General features: G+C 37.6%; 1 protein-coding gene across 2 annotated transcripts in view; it reads left to right on the top strand.

The window, feature by feature from the left end:
• The window catches only part of LOC133564729 (ankyrin repeat domain-containing protein 13B-like), a 114,686-nt gene that overhangs the window by 43,308 nt on the left and 48,353 nt on the right, over positions 1–23,025 (top strand). For both annotated transcript variants that reach the window (XR_009809315.1, XM_061919211.1), the window contains exon 2: positions 18,076–18,211. Coding sequence is in view for 1 of the 2 variants with exons in the window: in XM_061919211.1 (XP_061775195.1) it covers positions 18,076–18,211 (136 nt within the window). In the remaining variant the exon portion in view is untranslated. The remainder of the gene's footprint in view (positions 1–18,075; positions 18,212–23,025) is intronic.

The following is a 23,025-nucleotide window of genomic DNA, read 5'->3' as shown; positions in this document are numbered from 1 at the left end:
TTGAGAGGAAAGTTGATCCATTTCGTTGAGGCACCAAGAAAGTTAAGAAAAGATAAAACAAAAAAGCAAGCGGGAGAGATAAAGGGAGAGGGAAACAAGAGTGTCTGCTTTTAATGAGTGCCAGTGAGAAAGATATATTTTAATGTTGTTACGGCTTCTTTGACCATTGGTGGGTTTAATTCTGCCTCGTATAAACCGGCAGAGTCACACAAGCATCACAGTGCTTTAAAACACAAAGTATCACCCGGCCAAACAGGAGTTAAAGTCTGTAATCGAGATGTGCGAACGTCTCCAGCTCCTCAAAGCCCAGTGCACTAAATGAAGTCGATTGAGCTAAGCTGAGGTAAAAAAGTTTGATATGTTTGTGAAAGCATAAGAAGACAATAAACTCTCAACATGTAATATGTAACACACTGTTCATATTTAGCGAAGCAACACAACAATGTGCGCGGGTTTTGCAGTTTTCTCTAACCCGCTCAACCACGCTAGTTTAATGTGAATGAAAACTGACATGTCCTATGCATATTAAAAATGTAATCATCCTTAACCTTCAAGCTACATTAATCATAACTGTTGTTTTGTTTTGATGGCTTTCCTGCCCCGACATTTCGCCCCTTGTGCCCTCAAAAGGTTGAAGACACCAAAAGTCAAGCGGCCTTGCCCCTAAAATGACAAACTTCCAGGCCTGTTGATAACTCGACTTTGATCAATTTACAGACCGACTGGGGCTAGCTCGCTAGCTTAAATGCTAACATGAAAACAATAAACTTCATACCCCAATCAAAACTTATATAAACACAATGCTGTCTGAGCAAGTAAGATATTAAATTTTGCACATTGAACCTACAAGCTGTGATCTCTCAGTACAAAGTGATTGTTCTATATTCAGAGGAATATGAGGCCGAGGTGTTTTTACCGTGCATTCAAGGACCACTGTACAGAGTAGGACGCCGCAATGCCCACCAGAAATAATAAATATCAATAATATTGTATTTGTTATGCACTTTTCATTCAAACACATATTACCAAGATAAAGCAATATTTAAAACAATAGAAGCTTTGCCATTAAAACAGATACAATACTAAAACCAAAGCACTACGGTGAGACATAATAAACACAAAACATGCAAAATATTGGGTTTTCTAACAGTGCGGCTATTTATTTTAGTTATTTAAAAAAAAATAACTTGGTCAAATAGATTTCAGTGTGTGCTGTACTATTTTAGTACATTCAACAATACCCCCATAAAATTATACTTTTGGTCACGATGACCTTGATATGACATTTTTATATCATTACATCCATAAATGGGAGCAAGAGAGAGCACTAAAGGACTGGATTAGGCCCTAGGTGTGCCCGTGTTTGTGTGTGTCAATTTGGTGGTGAGCTGTGAAAAAAACCAAAGCATTAAGTAAACAAATCGCATGAATCAAAGAAATTATCTAGTATGTTGGACAGGTGTGCTCCAAATAATCGATTCATATCTGAATCACGATTCTTATTACCGGGTACTTCAATTCTAAAGGTATTCATAATTTTGAAGACATTTTTTTAAAATATGTTTTTTACGCCCTCTACGCGCTTACTCCCTCCACTTGTACTTCATCCTTTAGCAGCCAAGTCAAGCTTTTTTAACCTGTTTTGAAAATGTTTTATTACAATTTTTATAACAATTAATATATTGCAAAAATCGGTCTGAATCGAGAATTGTGTTGACTCTGACTCGTATTGTCACCCCAGAAATCAAATCGAATTGTGAGTTTTGTAACATTTCTAACCCTTAATATTGGGTCACAGTAAAAAGGTACACTTATTAAAGATTAAAAATATATATGTTTGTGATAAATCACAATTAAATATGAGTTATTTTTGGACAATGCGATTAATCCCGATGAACTATTTGAATTGTTTGACAACAAAATATATTTAGTTTCAAAGCCAGTTAAGGCCTAAGGCAGTTAACATATACTGTATAAACAACAAACTATATGTCTCATTCCAAAATAAAATGTTTGTTGATTTCAAGAAAGTTGAATTTAAAAATAATATCATAACACATACAAAGGGAGAAGTTAGGCATGTGTAGGCCATGATGTGTGCTGTTGGCCATTGATGGCAATATTGACTTCCTCTAAGGCGTTGATTGAACAACGACGACCGTTTCTCTTGGTTTGCATCAAAAGCGCTTACAAATGAGCTCTAAAAGTGCTGACAGTTACAAAATCATGGTGAATATTATTGATTTTTTGAGTCTGCTTTTACTCGACCATTTAAAGACTTGTATGCAATGTGAAGTCTGCACTTTCGAGAGAAGCTAAAACGAAGCATCTGTTGAAAAAGTTGATGGATATGAGGTTGTGGACTTCTGAAAGTTAAGAACACATTGCTAAATTAAACCCACAAATCCTCTACAACTATAATATTAAGAATATGCAGTAAAAAAATCATAGTGCTCTGCCCTGTTGCAGGTATTGATTATTCAGTCAGCAGGAACTGAACAGCTAAACAGCAATGCTCTCACTTGGGTTTTAAAAGAGGATGTCGCGCACCTAATGCGATGTTCTCGTGACTTGGGAGGAAGTACCTGCAGGCAGCTTCACAGTATTTGGGGAATATCCATTATGTCCTGTTTCAGATGTTCTGCTGGGTCAAGCAGGTTTGATGGTCATCCGCTTGCCAGATTGTAATAGGGAATAATGAGTTGTTTCATTCATGGGCTTCACGGTGGCAGAAGGGTTAGTGCGTCTGTCTCACAATACGAAGGTCCTGAGTAGTCCTGGGTTCAATCTTTCTGTGTGGAGTTTGCATGTTCTCCCCGTGAATGCGTGGGTTCCCTCCGGGTACTCCGGCTTCCTCCCACTTCCAAAGAAATGCACCTCGGGATAGGTTGATTGGCAACACTAAATTGGCCCTAGTGTGTGAATGTGAGTGTGAATGTTGTCTGTCGATCTGTGTTGGCCCTGCAATGAGGTGGCGACTTGTCCAGAGTGTACCCCGCCTTCCGCCGATTGTAGCTGAGATAGGCGCCAGTGCCCCACGCGACCCCAAAAGGGTAGAAAATGGATGGATGGAGTTGTTTCATATGCAATGGTTGATTTAAAACTTTCACAGAAACCATTGAACGTAGGCTAGATTAGATTAAAATTACATACTTTACTATATAACGTATAGTCGGAAGCTGCTCCTGTGTTAGTTCACACAATCCTGGTCCGCATAGTGTACCTAAGAGACTCTTTTTCAGATGAGAACGTAAATACAAGGCAGTTTAGCCTGTCTTGGTTTATGGGTGGAAATATATTTTCAACCTATTTAATGATTTTAGTCCTCAGACAATATTGTGCCAACAATTATGAAAAATGATGCTCCTTAAAGTTCTGCTTGTGGACGTAAAATGGACCTTGTTTTATTAGTTGCTTTTGTTTGGTTAAGCAGTTGAAATGTCTTCAACCTCAGTTGGTGAAGTACTATTTAAGACACTTGATCCCCTGCGATGACTTGTCCAGGGTGTAAGCCGCCTTCCGCCCAAGTGCAGCTGAGATAGGCTCCAGCACCCCCGGCGACCCCAAAAGGGACAAGCGGTAGAAAATGGATGGATGGATGGATCGACTAAAATCCCAAATAACATATGCTAAATAGCATATGAAAACTATAAAGTTTGCCTGTATTATTAGTGGGCATGTTGACTCTTTTAATAATAAGCGCAAAAGTGATACAATTAGACTTTTTTTGTGTACTACACAGCTGTCATAATGGGGACAGTCATTTCTCTTGTGGTGTTTTGCCAGAGAAAAACATATTTTATGCCACTCATTGTTCGTCTCATTTGGTCCACCAAATGTTTTATGCTGTGTGATAATGCACAAAAGTGAGTTTTGTTGATGTTACTGACTTGTGTGTAGTGCTTATCAAGCCTATTTGGTCAGTGCATGACTGCAAGCTAATCAATGCTGACTTGCTATTTAGGCTAGCTTTATGTACGTATTGCATCATTATGCCTCACTTGTTGGTATATTTGAGCTCATTTAATTTCCTTTACTTATGTCCTTACTCTTCTGTGTAATTAATTGATATCTGCATTTCTCATGACATATCATCTGTATGTCATATTGCCTGCGTTTCTGATAGTAGTTTGTTATAAACCACAGCAAACGTAACCCAGCTTGCATAGATTGTTATAAATCCATTCGAAGGAGACAGCCCACCATTTCCTTTAACTTGGACACACAAATCTTTAACTTCGGCCATTCTAAGCCAGTAATTTAGAGGAGTCATCTCACCCTTTGAGAAGCCTCTGTTTTACTAATGTTTTCCAATGTTGTAAAAATGGCTAGAATAAATATTACATTTCAACTGTTACGTCAACGAAGATTTATGTCAGCCTGCGACACATAGTCATTTTGATAGTAGGCTAATATAGCTAATATAGATACTTATATCATGTGTTGACTTCATTATATCACTTATGGAAGGCTTACATTTTTTTGCTGCTCCATACGGATTTTTTTCTTTTTTTTCTTTTTAGTCCTCTCTTTCAACATTTTGGGTTGCAGACCCCTGATCTAGACACAAGAAAATGCAGATTGTCTGCTGTTTCCAAATCAGCCCTTATAATAGTATGTATGTCTGAAAGAAGCATGTGGAATTTTGACACAAACATGGAAGAATCTCTTTTGCTCAGTGGTGTGTCCAGATTTTTTTTTTCAGGGGTGAGACATGGGAGCACCTTTTTTTTACAGGGGTGGTACCCATAAAACCATCAGCCTACCCCAGGGGAAGCTGGAGCTATTATAGTAGATCACCATCACCAAGTAAGGAGGGAATCTTTAGAGAATTGCTGACATTAAATAATAATGACACTGCAGAGAATCAAACCCACGTCATGTGGCACAGAAGACAAGTGCGTAGCCATGGACCATTACACGACCACAGAAATGCCATGATGAAAAAATCAAATTTTGCATATATCAATTTTCATGTTTTAAATTTTGTGTAATGCATACTGCTCACAAAGCAGTAAACAGCTTGAATAAAGTTTGCTGTCAAATTTATTTTAATGTGCTCTTATTCTCTTATTTTATTGGCATAACAAAACAAAAGTATACTCTCTATCAAGATTCCAAACAGACCACAACTTTGTAAAGCTCACATTTTCAGTGGAGTTTCTGCCGTTTATATGTTGAATCCCGTCGCAAAATCTGAACCGCCTCCCGAAGTTGCCACGTGGTACCGCCGGGCAGCGAGGCTTCTCACGTCATCATTTCTGCCTCCTCCCCCTACATGAGGTAAGCCTCGATACACGCTTTGCGGGCAAGCCCCCTTCATTCGACCCACGCCTCGAAGGCTCGACACATCAGGTGACGTCCCATCACCAGATTTAGCACACTGCTGCTACCCGCAGGATATGTGCATACCGGTTGCTGTCCTACTACGTTCTTATGCTTTAAATCGTTCCACCTCTAAGTGGGGGTGGCACCTGGAGTGCATGTGCCACAACAGGCCAACTCTAAGACGGGCCATTGCTCTCTCCATTTGTTTTGTCAGGCCTGACTTTATTTTGTATATTCTCTTATTTTTGTATCTATTTCCTTTCCAGCGCTCTTATTTTAGTTTCACGTCCTCCACCACTCCTCTGGCCTGATTGTGCGTTGTCTCCTTCAACTGTTTCTATTTGGCCATCTGGGCACACCTGTTCTGGGTTGCCAATCAGGCTTCTTTATATGCCAGCCTGTCCTGCAGAAAGTGCTGTATCATTGTTAGGGTCCTTTGGCCCATTGCAAAAGGACTCCGGAGTCCTTTTGCAATGGGCCAAAGGACCCTATTGAAACTGTAATGTTTTATTAATATTATTCTTTCTTTCTTTATCCCGCACATACGCGCTGTAATTTGACCCCCTTAACATGCTCCAAAACTAACCAAATTTGACACACACATTGGTCTGGCATGCCTTCCCAACTTATTAGGCAACCAAACCCCAAAAATCTAAATTGCGCGCTAGCGCCCCCTCGGAAAAAAAAACAAACAGACTGCTTGTAACTTTCGTTAGGAATGTCGTAGAGACATGAAACAAAAACCTCTATGTAGGGCTGACTTAGACCTAGATTTCATAATTAAATTTTCTAGGGCAAAAATCAGCAAAAATTTTGCAAAAACTCATTCAAAGCAAAATTTTTGCAAATAATTCAATTTTTGCCTCTTTGAGCTGTAATTTGAGCCCCTTAAAATGCTTCAAAACTCACCAAACTTGCCAGACACATCAGGACTGGCAAAAATTGCCATCTAATGAAAAAAACAAACCCCAAAACTCAAAATTGCGCTCTAGCGCAAAAATTGCGCTCTAGCTCTAGCGCAATTTTGGAATAAAACACAGAAAATACTGCTCCTAGGAAGAAAACACAGACAAAACTGCTTGTAACTTCCGTTAGGAATGCCGGAAAGACATGAAACAAAAACGACTATGTAGGTCTCACTTAGACCTACATTTTAATAATTGACATCCTGCAGCAAAATTCTACAGGAAATTAAAAATTACCCCTTCAAAATAAAAGTTTTGTAAGTCTTAACATTCTTCAAAACTCACCAAATTTGCCACACACGTCTGTATGGCAAACCTTCTCAACTTATTAAGCAACCAAACCCAAAAAACTAAAATTGCGCGCAAGCGCCCCCTAGGAAAAAAAAAAACAGACTGCTTGTAACTTACGTTAGGAATGCCGTAGAGACATGAAACAAACACCTCTATGTAGGACTGACATAGACCAGGGCTTGGGTCGGGTGGCCAGCGACCAACGCTGCTTGCAGCTTTAATTTTGCTTGTGCCTGTATTAATGTTTCCTGTGTCCTTACCTGCTACACTATTCCTTTGCGTTTTTGAAATTAACAATGTTACCTGTGCTATGCCTGCCGTCTCTGCATCTCGGGGTTCAAGACCGGCAGAGGGTAACATGTTTGCCAGTTTGCACAAATATTCAAGACGTGGTAAAAATAGATGCAGAAAAGCGGTCTCAAAACAGTTTCAAACCTGATAAATCACATTGAGAATGTTAAATGATTATATTTGCATCTCTTCCTACTACTATTGTGAGTGTTATGATAATCCGCATATTTTCTACATATACATTAGGACAGACACGCTGAATTGATTTTGCGCGCTATTTTACTCATTTAAGAAACGCAATTACTTACGCACAAGCTTAGTAGATAAGCTTTGGATGTGCTGTCAAATTTGCAAGTGTTTTTAAACACCTTTTAACAAACCTTTAAGAGATCAAGCCCCTTTATGTAACCCTTGTAGTTGCAACATAAAAGCATACACTTCTGGATAAAGCTACATGTGGGCTACATAAATACATTGATGTCCATGGTCAATGCCTATACTGTAGATCAGGGGTATCAAACTCATTTTAGATCTGGGGGCCACATGGAGAAAAATCTACTCCCAAGTGGGCAGGACAGGTAAAATTACGGCACGATAACTTAAAAATAAAGACAACTTCAGATAATTTTTTTTGTTTAAAAATGCAACAAGCACGTTATGAAAATGTACAAATCATAATGTTGTTGTTGTTGTTTTTTTTACACTTACATGTTGCGGTTAATTGTATTTTACCTTTATTTGTCACTATTTATACTTTCTTAACACCAGTCTACTCATTGGTGTTAATTTTCAATCCATCAAGATAAAAAAATAATATAAAAATTAAATTACAGGATATTATTTATGTATTTTGATAATTTTCCTCGAATTGTGCATTAATATCATATGGTTTATTTTTTTTAACATATGTAGTAGGGGCCCTGCGATGAGGTGGCGACTTGTCAAGGGTGTATCCTGCCTTCCGCCCGATTGTAGCTGAGAAAGGCACCAGCGTAGCCGAGAAAGGCATCAGCGCCCCCAGCGACCCCAAAGGGAGTAAGCAGTAGAAAATGGATGGATGGATGGATATGTAGTAGGGCTGGGCGATATATCGATATACGGGACATATAGATATATATCGCCAGTTTGTCTCTGTGCGATATAGAAAATGACTATATCGTAATATTCGAGTATACGTCCTCACGTTCTCGGGCCGTACTTTTGATACCCCTGCTGTAGATCATTTTACTCAAGTTCCATTATTTTTGCCCATCAGTAACCTGTTTTGTTGCCTGTATAAATATACAGTGTGTAGTGTACTGTGAGTGTGAACCAACATCTTGGCTCTCCCACCGCCTGCTGGATTCATCATAAGCTCCTATGTAGATGGATAGTATTTTATTGATTCCTTCAGGCGAGTTCCCTCAGGAAAATTAAAATACAATTGTTTGATAGGGTTCCCTAAAATTGTAGTCTGTCCAATTGTGACAATCTGTCACTTCATTTCTGTTAGTTTTTCGTGTTTTTGTATTTACTTCCTATTCAGTGCTCTTATTTTGTTGTATTTCCTGTTTTAATTCACGGAGCACTGTTGTTTCGCTCTTTCCGTTGATTGGCAGCGGTTCACACCTGCTGTTAATCAACATATTCCTATTTATGTTTCACTCGAGCACTCCTCAGTGCTCGAAGTTAGAACTATGTTGGGAACATCTCCACGCACGACTGCTTTATGTTTATTTTGGTATTTGATGATCACATTAAAATCATCTTACTTGCTCTCCTCTCTCCTTGATTCTTGCATACTTGGGGTCACACAACTGCAGCCATGCGTGTTCCTCACACCAATCATTGTGTCCTGGTATAACGGAGGCCAGCCAGTGAGGCTGGGCCATGTGTACATTGGTAAACCTCACCCATTCTTGCAATGCTGGTTCTCGGGTTGATAATTTGGGCTTTTAGGCCGGTGGATTGCATGCTCGCCTCTCATGCTGGCGACCCAGGTTCGATTCCCGGGTGGTACTAAAAAAGCAGGGTCTGAACCAGGCTGGTTTCACTGTCTGTGCCCAACAAACCAATGTATGGCTGGACAAAAAAGCATGATTGGAAAAACATACTGTATCCATTTCTCTTCCTATTGCAGCGACAACCGCTTCCATGCCTCTATAATGTGTTTGTTTGACTGTTCATTCATCCACAAGAAGATTTGTGGTGTCAGAGGTCCCTGATTTTGACAAGCAATCCCTTCTTTCTTAAGGTTTTTGATGAGGTCAGGGCACTTTCCAATCAAACAATTCCAACCGCAGACCTTTGCTTAGTACACTGGGAACAGAAAATTGCCTTCCTCTGACATTCTTCAACACATTTCCAATCATACAATTGCCAAAATTGTCTCGGTGAAGATGACAAATTAATATTCAGGAGGACTTAAGCGGTCTGATTGGTTAATGGAGTGGTCCTTAACACTTAATTACTGTGTATACATGTATATATACACTATACTCAATATACTCACCGTAGTTTGTTTACGGATTTCTATTTATATTCAAAAAGTTATGCATTCATATTTTGTGGGATCTTTGGTGTATTTATGCTTTTTCGGGTGCAATTTTCCATGCGTAAACACAATGGTAATTCCTTGTGCAAAAGGGGTATGTGCAATAAGACCAGCACTTTAACTAACAAGGCAAAGGGAGATATGTATTTTCTTCTTTTGGCCCATTATTACATGCAACAATTTAACACACTTGCAAATAAGCATTTATTCAGCACTTTCACTACTATGGTTACTTTATGATCTGTTCTGAGCTGTGGTCATGCAGCAGCCTCCTGTTTTATATGGGTCTCCACTTAATTGTATTTTTATTACTTTATCTTGGTCTGTGTATTTTATTGTAATGTTAATGTCTGATGTTGGTGTTGTCTAACCTTACTTTTTATGGACCTTATTGTATTTACCATTAAATTGCCAGCGACTGCAGATGGAAATTAGCCTTCGGCTACAATCTGGCACATTTACAGTTTATATGTTCATTAATGTTCATTGTCCAATGTAACAAATATGTAACAAATAGCAACTTCTTATCAGGAGTTTTATTATACATCATGTGATGATCCGCAGCCCGGATCATGTTTTGTTTTAGTTTAAGACCCCCTTATTTCTGTTTCAGCACCCCTGGGTTTGTGTTTTGTTGGATGCCATGGGTGCTGATTATTTTCAACTTCCTCTAAATAATGTTCGGGACGCTCACCTGCTCCCGGGCACTAATCAGAGAGCTATTTATTCCTGCTTTTCGCCACACTCGGGCGTGCTGTTTTGTTTGCTCCATACAACAGTTACTTTTTGTTATACCTGTGCTTCTTGTATCTGTGCCAAGTTTTGCTATAGCTTCCCGTGCTATCGGCACAATTTTCCTGTATTTTTTCATCCTTGATTGATCTATGAAAATAAATCATCCTTCTTACCTGAACACTGATTCCAGAGGTCTGTCTGCATCTTGGGTAAAGGATTACCATGCCACCAAGCCGTACCACATCAGTGAACAAAGTTTATTAGTATGTCTAGTGCAGGGGTGCCCACACTTTTTCTGCAGGTGAGCTACTTTTCAATTGACCAACACAAGGGGATTTACCTCATTTATATGTATCATTTATATTTATTTATTTATGAAAGAGACATTTTTGTAAACAAGTTAAATGTGTTTAATGATAATACAATCATGTATAACACATATAGATGTCTTTTTTTCACAAAGACAAGAATATAAATTGGTGTATTACCTGATTCTGATGACTTGCATTGATTGGAATCAGACAGTAATGATGATAACGCCCACATTTTCAAATGGAGGAGAAAAAAAGTTGTCCTTTCTGTACAATACCACATGAAAGTGGTTGGTTTTTTGCATCTAATTCATCCAGCTTCCATACACTTTACAAGAAAAACATTGGCGGCAAATTCCGTAGCTTGCTTGATTGACATTCACAGCACCCGAGGGTCTTGTGAGATGACGCTGGCTGCTGCCAGTTCACATCACTTGTGCACGCCAGCTTTCTGAGGGATCGCTTGTGCACGCCAGTTTTCCGAGACTCTGTATTTAGTTAGCGCAGGCAGCATGAAGCAGGGCTTTTATTGTGAAGATAGGAAATGTGCAGTCGGCCTTTAGAGTTTTGACGGAAGGTACGGCGCGAGAGTCTGTTGAAATAAAAAGTGTTTCTCGCCTTCCTCTCGGTCATTTTTAATAATAATGATCTTGCAGCAGCCAGCGTCATCTCACAAGACCCTCCGGTACCGTGAATGTCATTTAAGTGACGTCTTGGTGAAGATTGATGATCACTAATTTTTAGGTCTATTTTTTTTAAAAGCCTGGCTGGAGATCGACTGACACACCCCCCGCGGTCGACTGGTAGCTCGCGATCGACGTAATGGGCACCCCTGGTCTAGAGTGACAGGCAAAAGTTAAGTCGGCGAAAATGCGGTCGTTTATAAATTATTTACAAACACATTATTGTTTTAACAAGTGAATTAAACATAAACAATATGCTGTTTTTGCGCAAAGTGATCGATAAACTCGACAGTGTCAAGTTGGAAACAGATGGACACAAACTCTGTTGAACAGGAAGTGAACTCACATGATGTCACAAATCGGAAGTGAAACAACTGATCGCCCTTTACAATTTAAAATAAAAGATATACATATTTAAACAATAAATAATATGGCTTTTTTGATGCCAGAACAATATTTGATGTTTCCTCTGCTAATAAAGTATATTGTTTCCATGCATTTTAGTTATTAAAGAAAAATACAACGTGGTTAATAAAATTGAATACCATGTTGATAATGATAACTGTGATCATTTTGGTCAACATGGCATTTTCTTGCCATTTGGTTGTGTATATTTGGTGCACCATACCCTCCTTAACAGTGACAGAACCTATTTTATTGACTTTGGTTTTGATTTTTATTCAAGTGCAAAATTTTTCTTACAGAGAGTCTATATATATATTTTTTTTATTTGTTTGTTTTATTGAACTTGGTAGTTAAAATTTAAATTACAATGGTAAATTATAAGAGAAATACAAGTTAATTACTTAAAACATGCAGCATGTCATGTATGTATCATGACAGACAGCATACAGTCTGGCAAGCTGTCTACAAACAAAACATGAATTGTGGGCTATTACTTTACAGATAGTGTAATTGTTCACGTTTTTCAGTCAGTACAGATTGGTGTCTTATCACATTGTGTTGTGCATTACAAACTCAAACGCTAGCTTATCTCTTGCTGTGGTTAGATTTTAAGACCAATACTGAAGCACGCCTGATGTGTTACAACAATAAAAAAATTGTTATTCAGAGTTCGCTCTTATAATAACAATGTCGCTACAGTTTAGTTTTGATACAGGTTACGTAACGTAAATTAAGTATTAGAGACAGGTTTTGAATGCATTTTAAAGTGATTTAGAGGTAGAATTGATTGCTCCCATTAGCTGCATTGCTAACTACCTGGAACGAGCCGATTTTTACTTTGATTGATTGATTGAGACTTTTATTAGTAGATTGCACAGTACAGTACATATTGACCACGAAATGGTAACACCCAAATAAGTTGTTCAACTTGTTTAAGTTGGGTCCCACGTTAATCAATTCATGGTAATTCATGGTAACATTCATTAAATGTTAGATTGCAAAAAAAAGTACTTTTGTGTTCATTTTTCTCATAAGGATTGTGAACGCTAGGCAAAATTCCCCCAAAAAGTGCAGTTCCTCTTTAAGATTATACAATATATGATATCAAACACACATGACTTATAGATAATGCCTAGTTGTTTCTACTACAATTCTTATTTTTTGGAAAAAAGATTTTTGTGATTTTTGAGAAATATTCCAAATTTTCATGAGCTTTAAGACTATACAATATACCGTCTTAAAAAACCCTGACTTATAGATGGTGTGTAATTGAACATACTACAATACATTACAATATAATATATACAAAATATTTTATTGATTTTTGAGAAATATTTACATTTTTTAATTTTCAATAGCTTTAAGACTATACAAAATATCATCTTAAAAACATGACCTTTAGATGTGTTGAGTTGTTTTTTTACTACAAACCCTGTTTCCGTATGAGTTGGGAAATTGTGTTAGATGTAAATATAAACGGAATACAATGATTTGCAAATCATATTCAACCCATATTCAGTAGAATATGCTATAGAGACAACATATTTGATGTTCAAACTGATAAACATTTTTTATTTTTTTGCAAATAATCATTAGCTTTATAATTTGATGCCAGCAACACGTGACAAAGAAGTTGGGAAAGGTGGCAATAAATACTGAAAAAGTTGAGGAATGCTCATCAAACACTTAATTGGAACATCCCACATGTGCAGGCTAATTGGGAACCGGTGAGTGCCATGATTGGGTATAAAAACAGCTTCCCCAAAAATGATCAGTCTTTCACAAGAAAGGATGAGGCGAGGTACACCCCTTTGTCCACAACTGCGTGAGCAGATAGTCAAACAGTTTAAGAACAACATTTCTCAAAGTGCAATTGCAAGAAATTTAGGGATTTCAACATCTACGTACGGTCCATAATATCATCAAAAGGTTCAGAGAAACTGGAGAAATTACTCCACGTAAGCGGCATGGCCGGAAACCAACATTGAATGACCGTGACCTTTGATCCCTCGGACGACACTGTATCAAAAACGGACATCAATCTCTAAAAGATATCATTAAATGGTCTCAGGGACACTTCAGAAAACCACTGTCACTAAATACAGTTAGTCTCTACATCTGTAAGTGCAAGTTAAAGCTCTACTATGCAAAGCGAAAGCCATTTATCAACAACATCCAGAAACGCCGCCAGCTTCTCTAGGGCCCGAGATCATCCAAGGCGGACTGATGCAAAGTGGAAAAGTGTTCTGTGGTCTGACGAGTCTACATTTCAAATTGTTTTTGGAAATATTCGACATGGTGTCATCCGAACCAAAGGGGAAGCAAACCATCTGGACTGTTATTGACGCAAAGTTCAAAAGCCAGCATCTGTGATGGTATGGGGGTGCATTAGTGCCCAAAGCATGGGTAGCTTACACATCTGAGAAGGCACCATTAATGCTGAAAGGCACATACAGTTTTTGGAACAACATATGCTGCCATCTAAGCGCCGTCTTTTTCATGGACGCCCCTGCTTATTTCAGCAAGACAATGCCAGGCCATATTCAGCACGTGTTACAACAGCGTGGCTTTGTAAAAAAAGAGTGCGGGTACTTTCCTGGCCCGCCTGCAGTCAAGACCTGTCTCCCATCGAAAAAGTGTGGCGCATTATGAAGCGTAAAATACGACAGCGGACACCCCGGACTGTTGAACAACTGAAGCCCAGGCTAAGACCGATTTTTAAATTTTATTTTAATCTTCTATTTTTTTCTCCCCCCCTTGTTTACCTGTATCTCATCTTTTTTTGTAAGGGGCGCTGGAAGCCGGCAGACCCGTCAGCGATCCTGTTCTGTCTCCCTTTAATGTTTGTCTGATCTTGAATGGGATTGTGCTGAAAATTGTAATTTTCCTGAAGGAACTCTCCTGACGGAATAAATAAAGTACTATCTAATCTAATAAAACAAGAATGGTAAAGAATTACACTTTCAAAGCTTCAAAAATCCTCAGTTCCCAAACGTTTATTGAGTGTTGTTGAAAGAAATGGTGATGTAACACAGTGGTAAACATGCCCTTTCCCAACTACTTTGGCACATGTTGCAGCCATGAAATTCTAAGGTAATTATCATTTACAAAAAAAAAAAAAGTTTTTGAGTTTGAACGTCAAATATATTGTCTTTGTAGTGCATTCAACTGAATATGGGTTGAAAAGGATTTGCAAATCATTGTATTCCGTTTATATTTACATCTAACATATTTTCCCAACTCATACGGAAACGGGGTTCGTACACGTTGTATTTTGGAGAAAAAATATTTAACTGATTTTTGAGAAATATTTAAAATTTTCAATTTTGAATAGCTTTAAGACTGTACAATACATCATCTCAACAACACATGACTTAGATGTTTTCTAGTTGTTTATTCTACAAGTTTTATTTCGGGGAAAATATTTTACTGATTTTTGAGAAATATTGAATGTTGTATTTTATTTGAGACTATAAAATATATCCTCTTAAAACACACATGTCTCTGATGCTACTATGCATTTTTATACTGACGATACAATTATTTTATTGCTCTGGATCATCTGTTGAACAGAAAGCTTTTGTCGCTGTGCAGAATTCACATATTGACTCAAAACTGGTTCTCAATGCTCACAAGACAAAACTTAGGCTGTTTTCCAAACATAGGAAAGTGCCTCAAACTCCCCCGGTCTTGTCCACTCTTGAAGGGAATGTCATAGAACTGGTGCATGAATATAAATATCTTGGTGTTTTGATTAGTGACTCCTTCACTTTTAAACCTTTTATTGATCAACTGGTGAAGAAACTAAAACTTAAATTGTTTAGTTTTTTTCCGTAATAAGAGATGTTTTTTTTTTATTTTAAAAAAGGCGCCTTGTCTCTGCCACATTTCTATCTGTGCTAGATTACGGTGATCTTTTTTATATGAATGCTACTCATTCCTGTCTTCAGATGGTGGACTGTGTTTACCGTGCTTCTTTGAGGTTCATCCCAAACTGTATAGCAGGGGTCACCAACCTTTTTGAAACCAAGAGCTACTTCTTGGGTATTGAATAATGCGAAGGGCTACCAGTTTGGCACACACTTAAATAAATTGCCAGAAATAGCCAATTTGCTCAATTTACCTTTAATAAATAAATCTATATATTAAAAAAATGGGTATTTCTGTCTGTCATTCCATCATACATTTTTTTTCCTTTTACTGAAAGTTTTTTTGTGGAGGATTAATGATGAAAAAAACACTTAATTGAACGGTTTAAAAAAGGAGAAAACAAGAAAAAAAAGAAAATTTAATTTTGAAACATACTTCATCTTCAATTTCGACTCTTTAAAATTTAAAATTCAACCGAATAAAAGAAGAGAAAAACTAGCTAAATTTAATCTTTTTGAAAAAATTAAAAAAATAATTTATGGTACACCATTAGTAATTTTTCCTGATTAAGATTAATTTTAGAATTTTGATGACGTGTTTTAAATAGGTTAAAATCCAATCTGCACTTTGTTAGAATATATAACAAATTGGACCAAGCTATATTTCTAACAAATATAAATCATTATTTCTTCTATATTTTCCAGAACAAAAATTTTAAAAGAAATTCAAAAGACTTTGAAATAAGATTCAAATTTGATTCTACAGATTTTCTAGATTTGCCAGAATAATTTTTTTGAATTTTAATCAAAGTTTGAAGAAATATTTCACAAATATTCTTTGTCGAAAAAACAGAAGCTAAAATATAGAATTAAATTAAAATATATTTATTATTCTTTACAATAAAAACAATTAATTTACTTGAATATTGATTTAAATTGTCAGGAAAGAAGAGGAAGGATTTTAAAAGGTAAAAAGGTTAATGTGTTTAAAAATCCTAAAATCATATTTAAGGTTGTATTGTTTTTCTAAAATTGTCTTTCTGAAAGTTATAAAAAGCAAAGTAAAAAAATAAATTTATTTAAACAAGTGAATACCAAGTCTTTTAAAATATTTTCTTGGATTTTCAAATTCTATTTGAGTTTTGTCTCTCTTAGAATTAAAAATGTCAAGCAAAGCGAGACCAGCTTGCTAGTAAATAAAAAAATAAATAAAAAATAGAGGCAGCTCACTGGTAAGTGCTGCTATTTGAGCTATTTTTAGAACAGGCCAGCGGGCTACTCATCTGGTCCTTACGGGCTAGCTGGTGCCCGTGGGCACCGCGTTGGTGACCCCTGCTGTAGAGTCTTGACACACCACTGTGACTTGTACTCTTGGGTGGGATGGCCTTCTCCGTCCACTAGGAGACAGTGTCATTGGTACACGTTTATTTACAAGGCTCTTCTGGGACTATTGCCCGAATACATTTGTGCATTGATTTCACAGAGAAGTATGAACTCTTATGCACTGAGATCCAAGCACTGTTGCTCTCTGTCCCTTTTGTTCGCACTGAGCTCGGGAAAAAACCTTTCGTCTATGCAGCTCCTTGTGCTTGGAACATGCTACAAAGAGACTGGAAGCTGAATGAATTTATATCCTTAAATTATTTTAAATCTAAACTGAGAGCATTTGAAGGAGACTCGGTTATCTGTAACTGTTTTACTCGATGTCCACCCTGTCGTTTTAATGTTTAACGTGAATATCATTTTATGTGTAACTCTGATCCCTCTTGGCCAGGAGTCCCTTGAAAAAGAGGTTTTTAATCTCAATAGGACTTTTTTCCTGGTTAGATAAAGGTAAATGAAATATATGACTTATTAGTGTGTACTTCATTCTACTATAAGTCTTATTTTGGGAGGAAAATATTTTACACATTTTTGACAAATATTTAAAATTTTATTTGCTCACAGTTTAGCGCATGGTATTTGGATCTTAGTAGATCAGGCTCACAGTGTATAAAATATATTTGGACACATCTAAAGTACATGGTGTAGATGTAGGACATTCTCTTTTTTTAAACATTTTTCTTTTCCTCGGTGGTGTACTGTATTCAACTTTAAGCCCACTTCATTCCAAGCATTTTCTTTGTTATAAATATGGTTTTGAAAGAGCCTTTGCACAGTGTTTACAAATGGCTAATGTGCTGAGACTAACAGACAAGGGTCACAATGGCATAACACTAAAAATAGCAAGCTTGAAGAGCTTTAAAGGCCAAAGTACAGAGTAGTATTACTCTTTTTGTGTGTCGCAACCAAGAGAAAACTAACGTGGGCTATTTTGCGGTGTATTATATTTAGATTGTTTTGAGAAGAGAAAATGAAACGATGCTCAAGTTTGGATAAGAGGCGTTATTGAAAAGTGCTGTACACAGTACTTTGTGTCATGCAGTTATAGCCCTAAAATAAGCCAATAGCAACCAGCAACATTGGAGTGCCGACTGCCGACAGGTCAATTAGCACCTGTCACCCTCTCCACCTCCCTGCTGCCAACTTTCTTTTATATTTGCCTTTTCTTGACACATACTTGTGGGAGGCAGACTATTATGACTCCAGATATAATCTCATATCCTATAGTATGTCATACATCATCATCATGCAACTGTGGTGTTTTTTTTTTTTATTAACCAGACTGATCTAGAGTCCCTGGACCCCCGTGGTAGGACCCCTCTGCACCTGGCTGTCACACTGGCCCACCTGGACTGTGCCAGAGTCCTGTTAGAGCATGGAGCTGATGTCAGCAAGGAGAACCGCAACGGCTGGACTGGTGAGTGTGTGTGTTCATAGTTATTTATGATATGTGCATAATTTTGTACTGGGGCTCGAGTCCTCAAGAGCTAACATGGAGTATTATGACCCCCTTAAGCACATCCTTATCCAATACCGTACCTTGTTGACTATTATTGCGTTCTCCAGCACAATATGAGATCATGATAGAAAGTAATGGTCAAATGTTTACATACACTTGTGAAGGACATCATGTCATGGCTGTCTTGAGTTTCCAATAATTTCTACAACTCCTATATTTTTGTGATAGAGTGATGGCTAAATCAGGCTAGAATTAAGGTTTTAGAATGGCCTTCCCAAAGTCCTGACTTAAACGTGTGGACAATGCTGAAGAAACAAGTCCATGTCAGAAAAACAACAAATTCAGCTGAACTGCAAAACATTTTGTCAAGAGGAGTGGTCAAAAATTCAACCAGAAGCTTGCCCGAAGCTCGTGGATGGCTACCAAATGCGCCTCTTTGCAGTGAAACTTGCCAAGGGACATGTAACCAAATATTGACCCAGCAGATTTGATCACATTTTCAGTATACCCATAACAAATTCATAAAAGAACCAAACTGTATGAATGTTTTTTTGTGACCAACAAGTATGTGCTCCAATTACTGTATTACAAAAAAATAAGGGTTTTAGAAATTATTGGAAACTAAAGACAGTCATGACATTATGTTCTTTACAAGTGTATGTAAACTTTTGACCACGGCTTTATGTTGCCGTGGACAATATAGCTATTTAGTGATTTTCAATGTATTGGTGGAAGGATCTCTACAATACAACATACGATGTGTTTACACATGTTTTTTGCAAAATTTGGAATTTCAATGAAATGTATTTGAATAGTTTTCATTTGAATGGAATTAGTTCCACCACACAGTAAGTTTAATAGAGAGCGGGAGAGCACACTTTTGGCATGTTAAAAACAGGTTCTGTTGTCTAGATTGCGCTTCTATGAAGGCCAAAAAAAGGTAGTAAAGATTATATCAAAACACCTCAGGTGGAGGAGCACAAGTGAGCATTTTGTCATGAATGTGGAAGAAAATGAGTGTCTCCATGGTGAAAGTCTGTAGTACACACACAATTCTATTTTAAATCGGGCAGTATGCACCATTTATGCACTTGTTATCAATTGTATACACGGTCTTAGTAGATTAACCGCAACACACATAATAATAGTACACACAATCTTAAAGTTTGCACTCACTATTTAGCACATGCTGTTTAGATCTGAGTAGATCAGGCTCATAATGCATACATAAGGTTCATAATTGCGAATAATGGTGAATTGTTAATAATAATATTTGTGAAATATGTAACAATCATGTATGGATTATAATGTTAAACATAATTCTGGAACGCAACAAAATTATGAATTGGAATTTCTGATTTACATCCGTAAATTTGAGTGCATTCCAAATCATAGTTTAAACAGAGCTCATGATGTTATCAGTTAATTGACTTTATATTACCACAATGATATCAGCATAATTCGCTAGCGTAGTAACTAAATCCCTTCTTAGCCAGTTTCGAGTCATCCATACCAGCCACACCGCAAATGCCCATTTTACCCTCTAGTCTTCAACTGGTTGTTTTTCAACAACACTAGTGTGAGGTGGGCATTGAAAGTATAAACCTGCATAAAGCGGCTGGGCCAGATGGCATACTGGGCAAGATGCTTCGGGACTCTGCAGACCAGCTGGCAGGAGTACTGACAGGACTATTTAATTAATCCCCGGCATAAGCCCAAGTCCTGCCCTGTTTTAAGGCAGCCTCTGTCATCCCAGTCCCCAAGAGGACAGCCATAAAAGACTTAGATTACAGACCAGTGGCACTGACGTCTGTGGTGATGAAGTGTTTTGAAAGGCTTGTTCTCCAATATATCAAAGCCTGCTTCCCCCAGAACTTTGATCCAAACCAGTTTGCATACAGGCCAAATCGGTCCACAGAGGACGCCATGGCCACTGCTCTTCATTCAGCTGTGGAACATCTAGAACTCTCGAATACCTATGTCAGGATACTGTTCTTCGACTACAGCACACCGTTCAATACCGTCATCCTTGACATCTTGGTAAAAAAGCCGAGCTTCTTGGGTCTACACCCTCTTTATTTGTTCCTGGATTTAAAAAAAATCTTGACCAGCCGACCTGTGTGTCAAGGTGGGTCAACTATGCTCCTCCACCGGCACTGAGCACTGTATGACTGTACCCATTCATCTCTCAAATGAGAGAGGGTGATGGCAAGGTGGCGCAATAAGTACAACCTGAGGCTGAACAGCACAAAGACCAATGAGATGGTCATTGAATTTAGGAGACAGAGAGGGAAACATGCTCCACTTGTAGTAAATGGAGTGGAAAATGTGGGCTCCTTTAAGTTTCTGGAAACTTAATTCACGGAGTACCTCACATGGACTCCACTTCCTTCGTGTGCTGCGGAGGAACCAGCTAGGAGAGAAACTGCAGATATCTTTGTATCGGGCCACTATAGAGAAAGTGCTATTGTACTGCGAAATTGTGAGGTTTCCTACTTGCTCTGCAGAAGACAGGAAGGCCCTGTAGAGGGTGACCAAGACAGAGTTGAAGATTATCTGCCGACATCCACCCTCCCGAGAGGATATTGCTCGATATCAAAAGTTTTGGCAGACAACCCTCACTTGTTCAACCTGTTACAATCAGGGCCAAGATTTCAGTAACACAAAAGCAGGACAAACACAGTTAAAACAGTTTTTTTTTCCTTGGGCCATGGGAATATTGACTCTGTCCCAATAGCTTACACTGTTTTTTACTGTTGCACCGCTCTGTTTGTACGAGTGCAGTGTTTATGTATTTATTTTTAACATCTTATTTATTGTGTTTATTGTATTTCAACTGCACCTAACATAGTAGCCGTTGATATTTTCATCACGCTGTCATGTTTGATAACAATTAAGCGTTCTATTCAATTCTATTTCATCTTCAGTTCTCCGGAAATCTATTTTCATTGTCTTTCATCTGCTCAAAACATTACAGTCATTGACTGAATGTCAATGTCTGCAAATCCCCTGTCATCCTGTGGACTGTCAAATTGTTCAATCAGCAATCGTTAGCAAGCCTCATGCAAATGGGATGTATCACCTTGTGATGAACTGACCTGTGGTTCTCCAAGGAATACAGACGGCACTTTCAGATTACTAAATAGAGAATCTTGTGACTAATTGTAACTGATTACTAAATAGAGAAACTTGTGACCAATATTGACTGTTGTTTGGTCGGTACTGAGAAGGCCTTTATGTTTACATACTATACATGCTGTTTCATTGAAAACAATACACCAGAAAATAGCTTCCCCAATATATAATGTAATATGTCATATTTGTTGACATAATAATTTCTCATTAGAAGTTCTGCTATAGTATATTGTAGGGTTGTACGGTATACTGGTATTAACTTAGTACCGCAATACTTATTAATCATATTCAGTAGTATGCCTCCTCTGTAAAGTACCGGTCGTCACGCCGTGTCATTGGTGCTTTACGAGCAGAGGAGTATTCACAAACAGACACAGTGTGTAGACAGAAAAGGGAGAACGGACACATTTTGGCTAAAAAACTAACGATAAAGGTGAAGTTATAACACTGAAACGCCCACCGGAAGAGGTGCTTTAAGACAAGGCTAGCTAGCTAGCAGCTAAAGTCCAGGCCCAGTCGACAGTGTTTTAGCTATTTCTAAATCACTAATCCTCGTCTCCATGGCGACAAATAAAGTAAGTTTCTTACAAGTATCATCCCTGCAGGACGAGGAATAGCTAAACATGCTTCACTACACACCTTAGCTCACCGGCGTCGAAATGTAAACACGCGCCATTGGTAGATCTACACTTAACATCCACTGTAATGATAGCAAGTATTGAAGCGTATCTAGTCAATACTACTATGATTACGTTAATATTTTTTGGCATCACAACATCTTCTTTTGTTGTTTTTAAAATGTGTATTATATTTGTAAATTCAGGAAATATGTCCCTGGACACATGAGGACTTTGAATATGACCAATGTATGATCCTGTAACGACTTGGTATCGGATTGATACCCAAATTTGTGGTATCATCCAAAACTAGTGTAAAGCATCCAAACAACAGAAGAATAAGTGATTATCACATTTTAACAGAAGTGTAGATAGAACATGTTAAAAGAGAAAGTAAGCAGATATTAACAGTAAATGAACAAGTAGATTAATAATTAATTTTCTACCACATGTCCTTAATAATGTTGACAAAATAATAGAATGGAGAATGACACAATATGTTACTGCATATGTCAGGAGACTAAATTAAATTGTTTGCTTACTTAATGATTAAAGAGAAGCTGTCTAGTATGTTCACTATTTTATTTAAGGTCAAATTTCCAATAAGAAACATATGTTTATTTTCCCTTAAGATTTTTTGTTAAAATAAAGCCAATAATGCAATTTTTTGTGGTCCCCTTTATTTAGAAAAGTACCGAAAAGTATCAAAATAATTTTGGTACCATTACCAAAATATTGGTATCGGGACAACACTACTATAGTGTATTAGATGAATTATTTTCACATAAATATACCACTATAACATCATTATTATGATTTCTAATTTGGTATTTTTGTTGCCATTATCCCCATGTGAACTGTGCAACATAACGGGTAAACAATCAGATTGTAAAGGCACAGAAGGCAATTTTAATTGTTTTTGAAGTAATTTTGATGCTTTTTCAGTGATGGCCTGTTTAAATGTTGCAGTGTTGTCTAGCAAACACAGATCGAGATAGTTAACTGACACTATGGTCATTA

This window comes from Nerophis ophidion, linkage group LG13 (assembly GCF_033978795.1).
Source record: "Nerophis ophidion isolate RoL-2023_Sa linkage group LG13, RoL_Noph_v1.0, whole genome shotgun sequence".
Classification (NCBI taxonomy): domain Eukaryota; kingdom Metazoa; phylum Chordata; class Actinopteri; order Syngnathiformes; family Syngnathidae; genus Nerophis; species Nerophis ophidion.
This window is presented reverse-complemented; position numbering and strand designations above follow the sequence as displayed.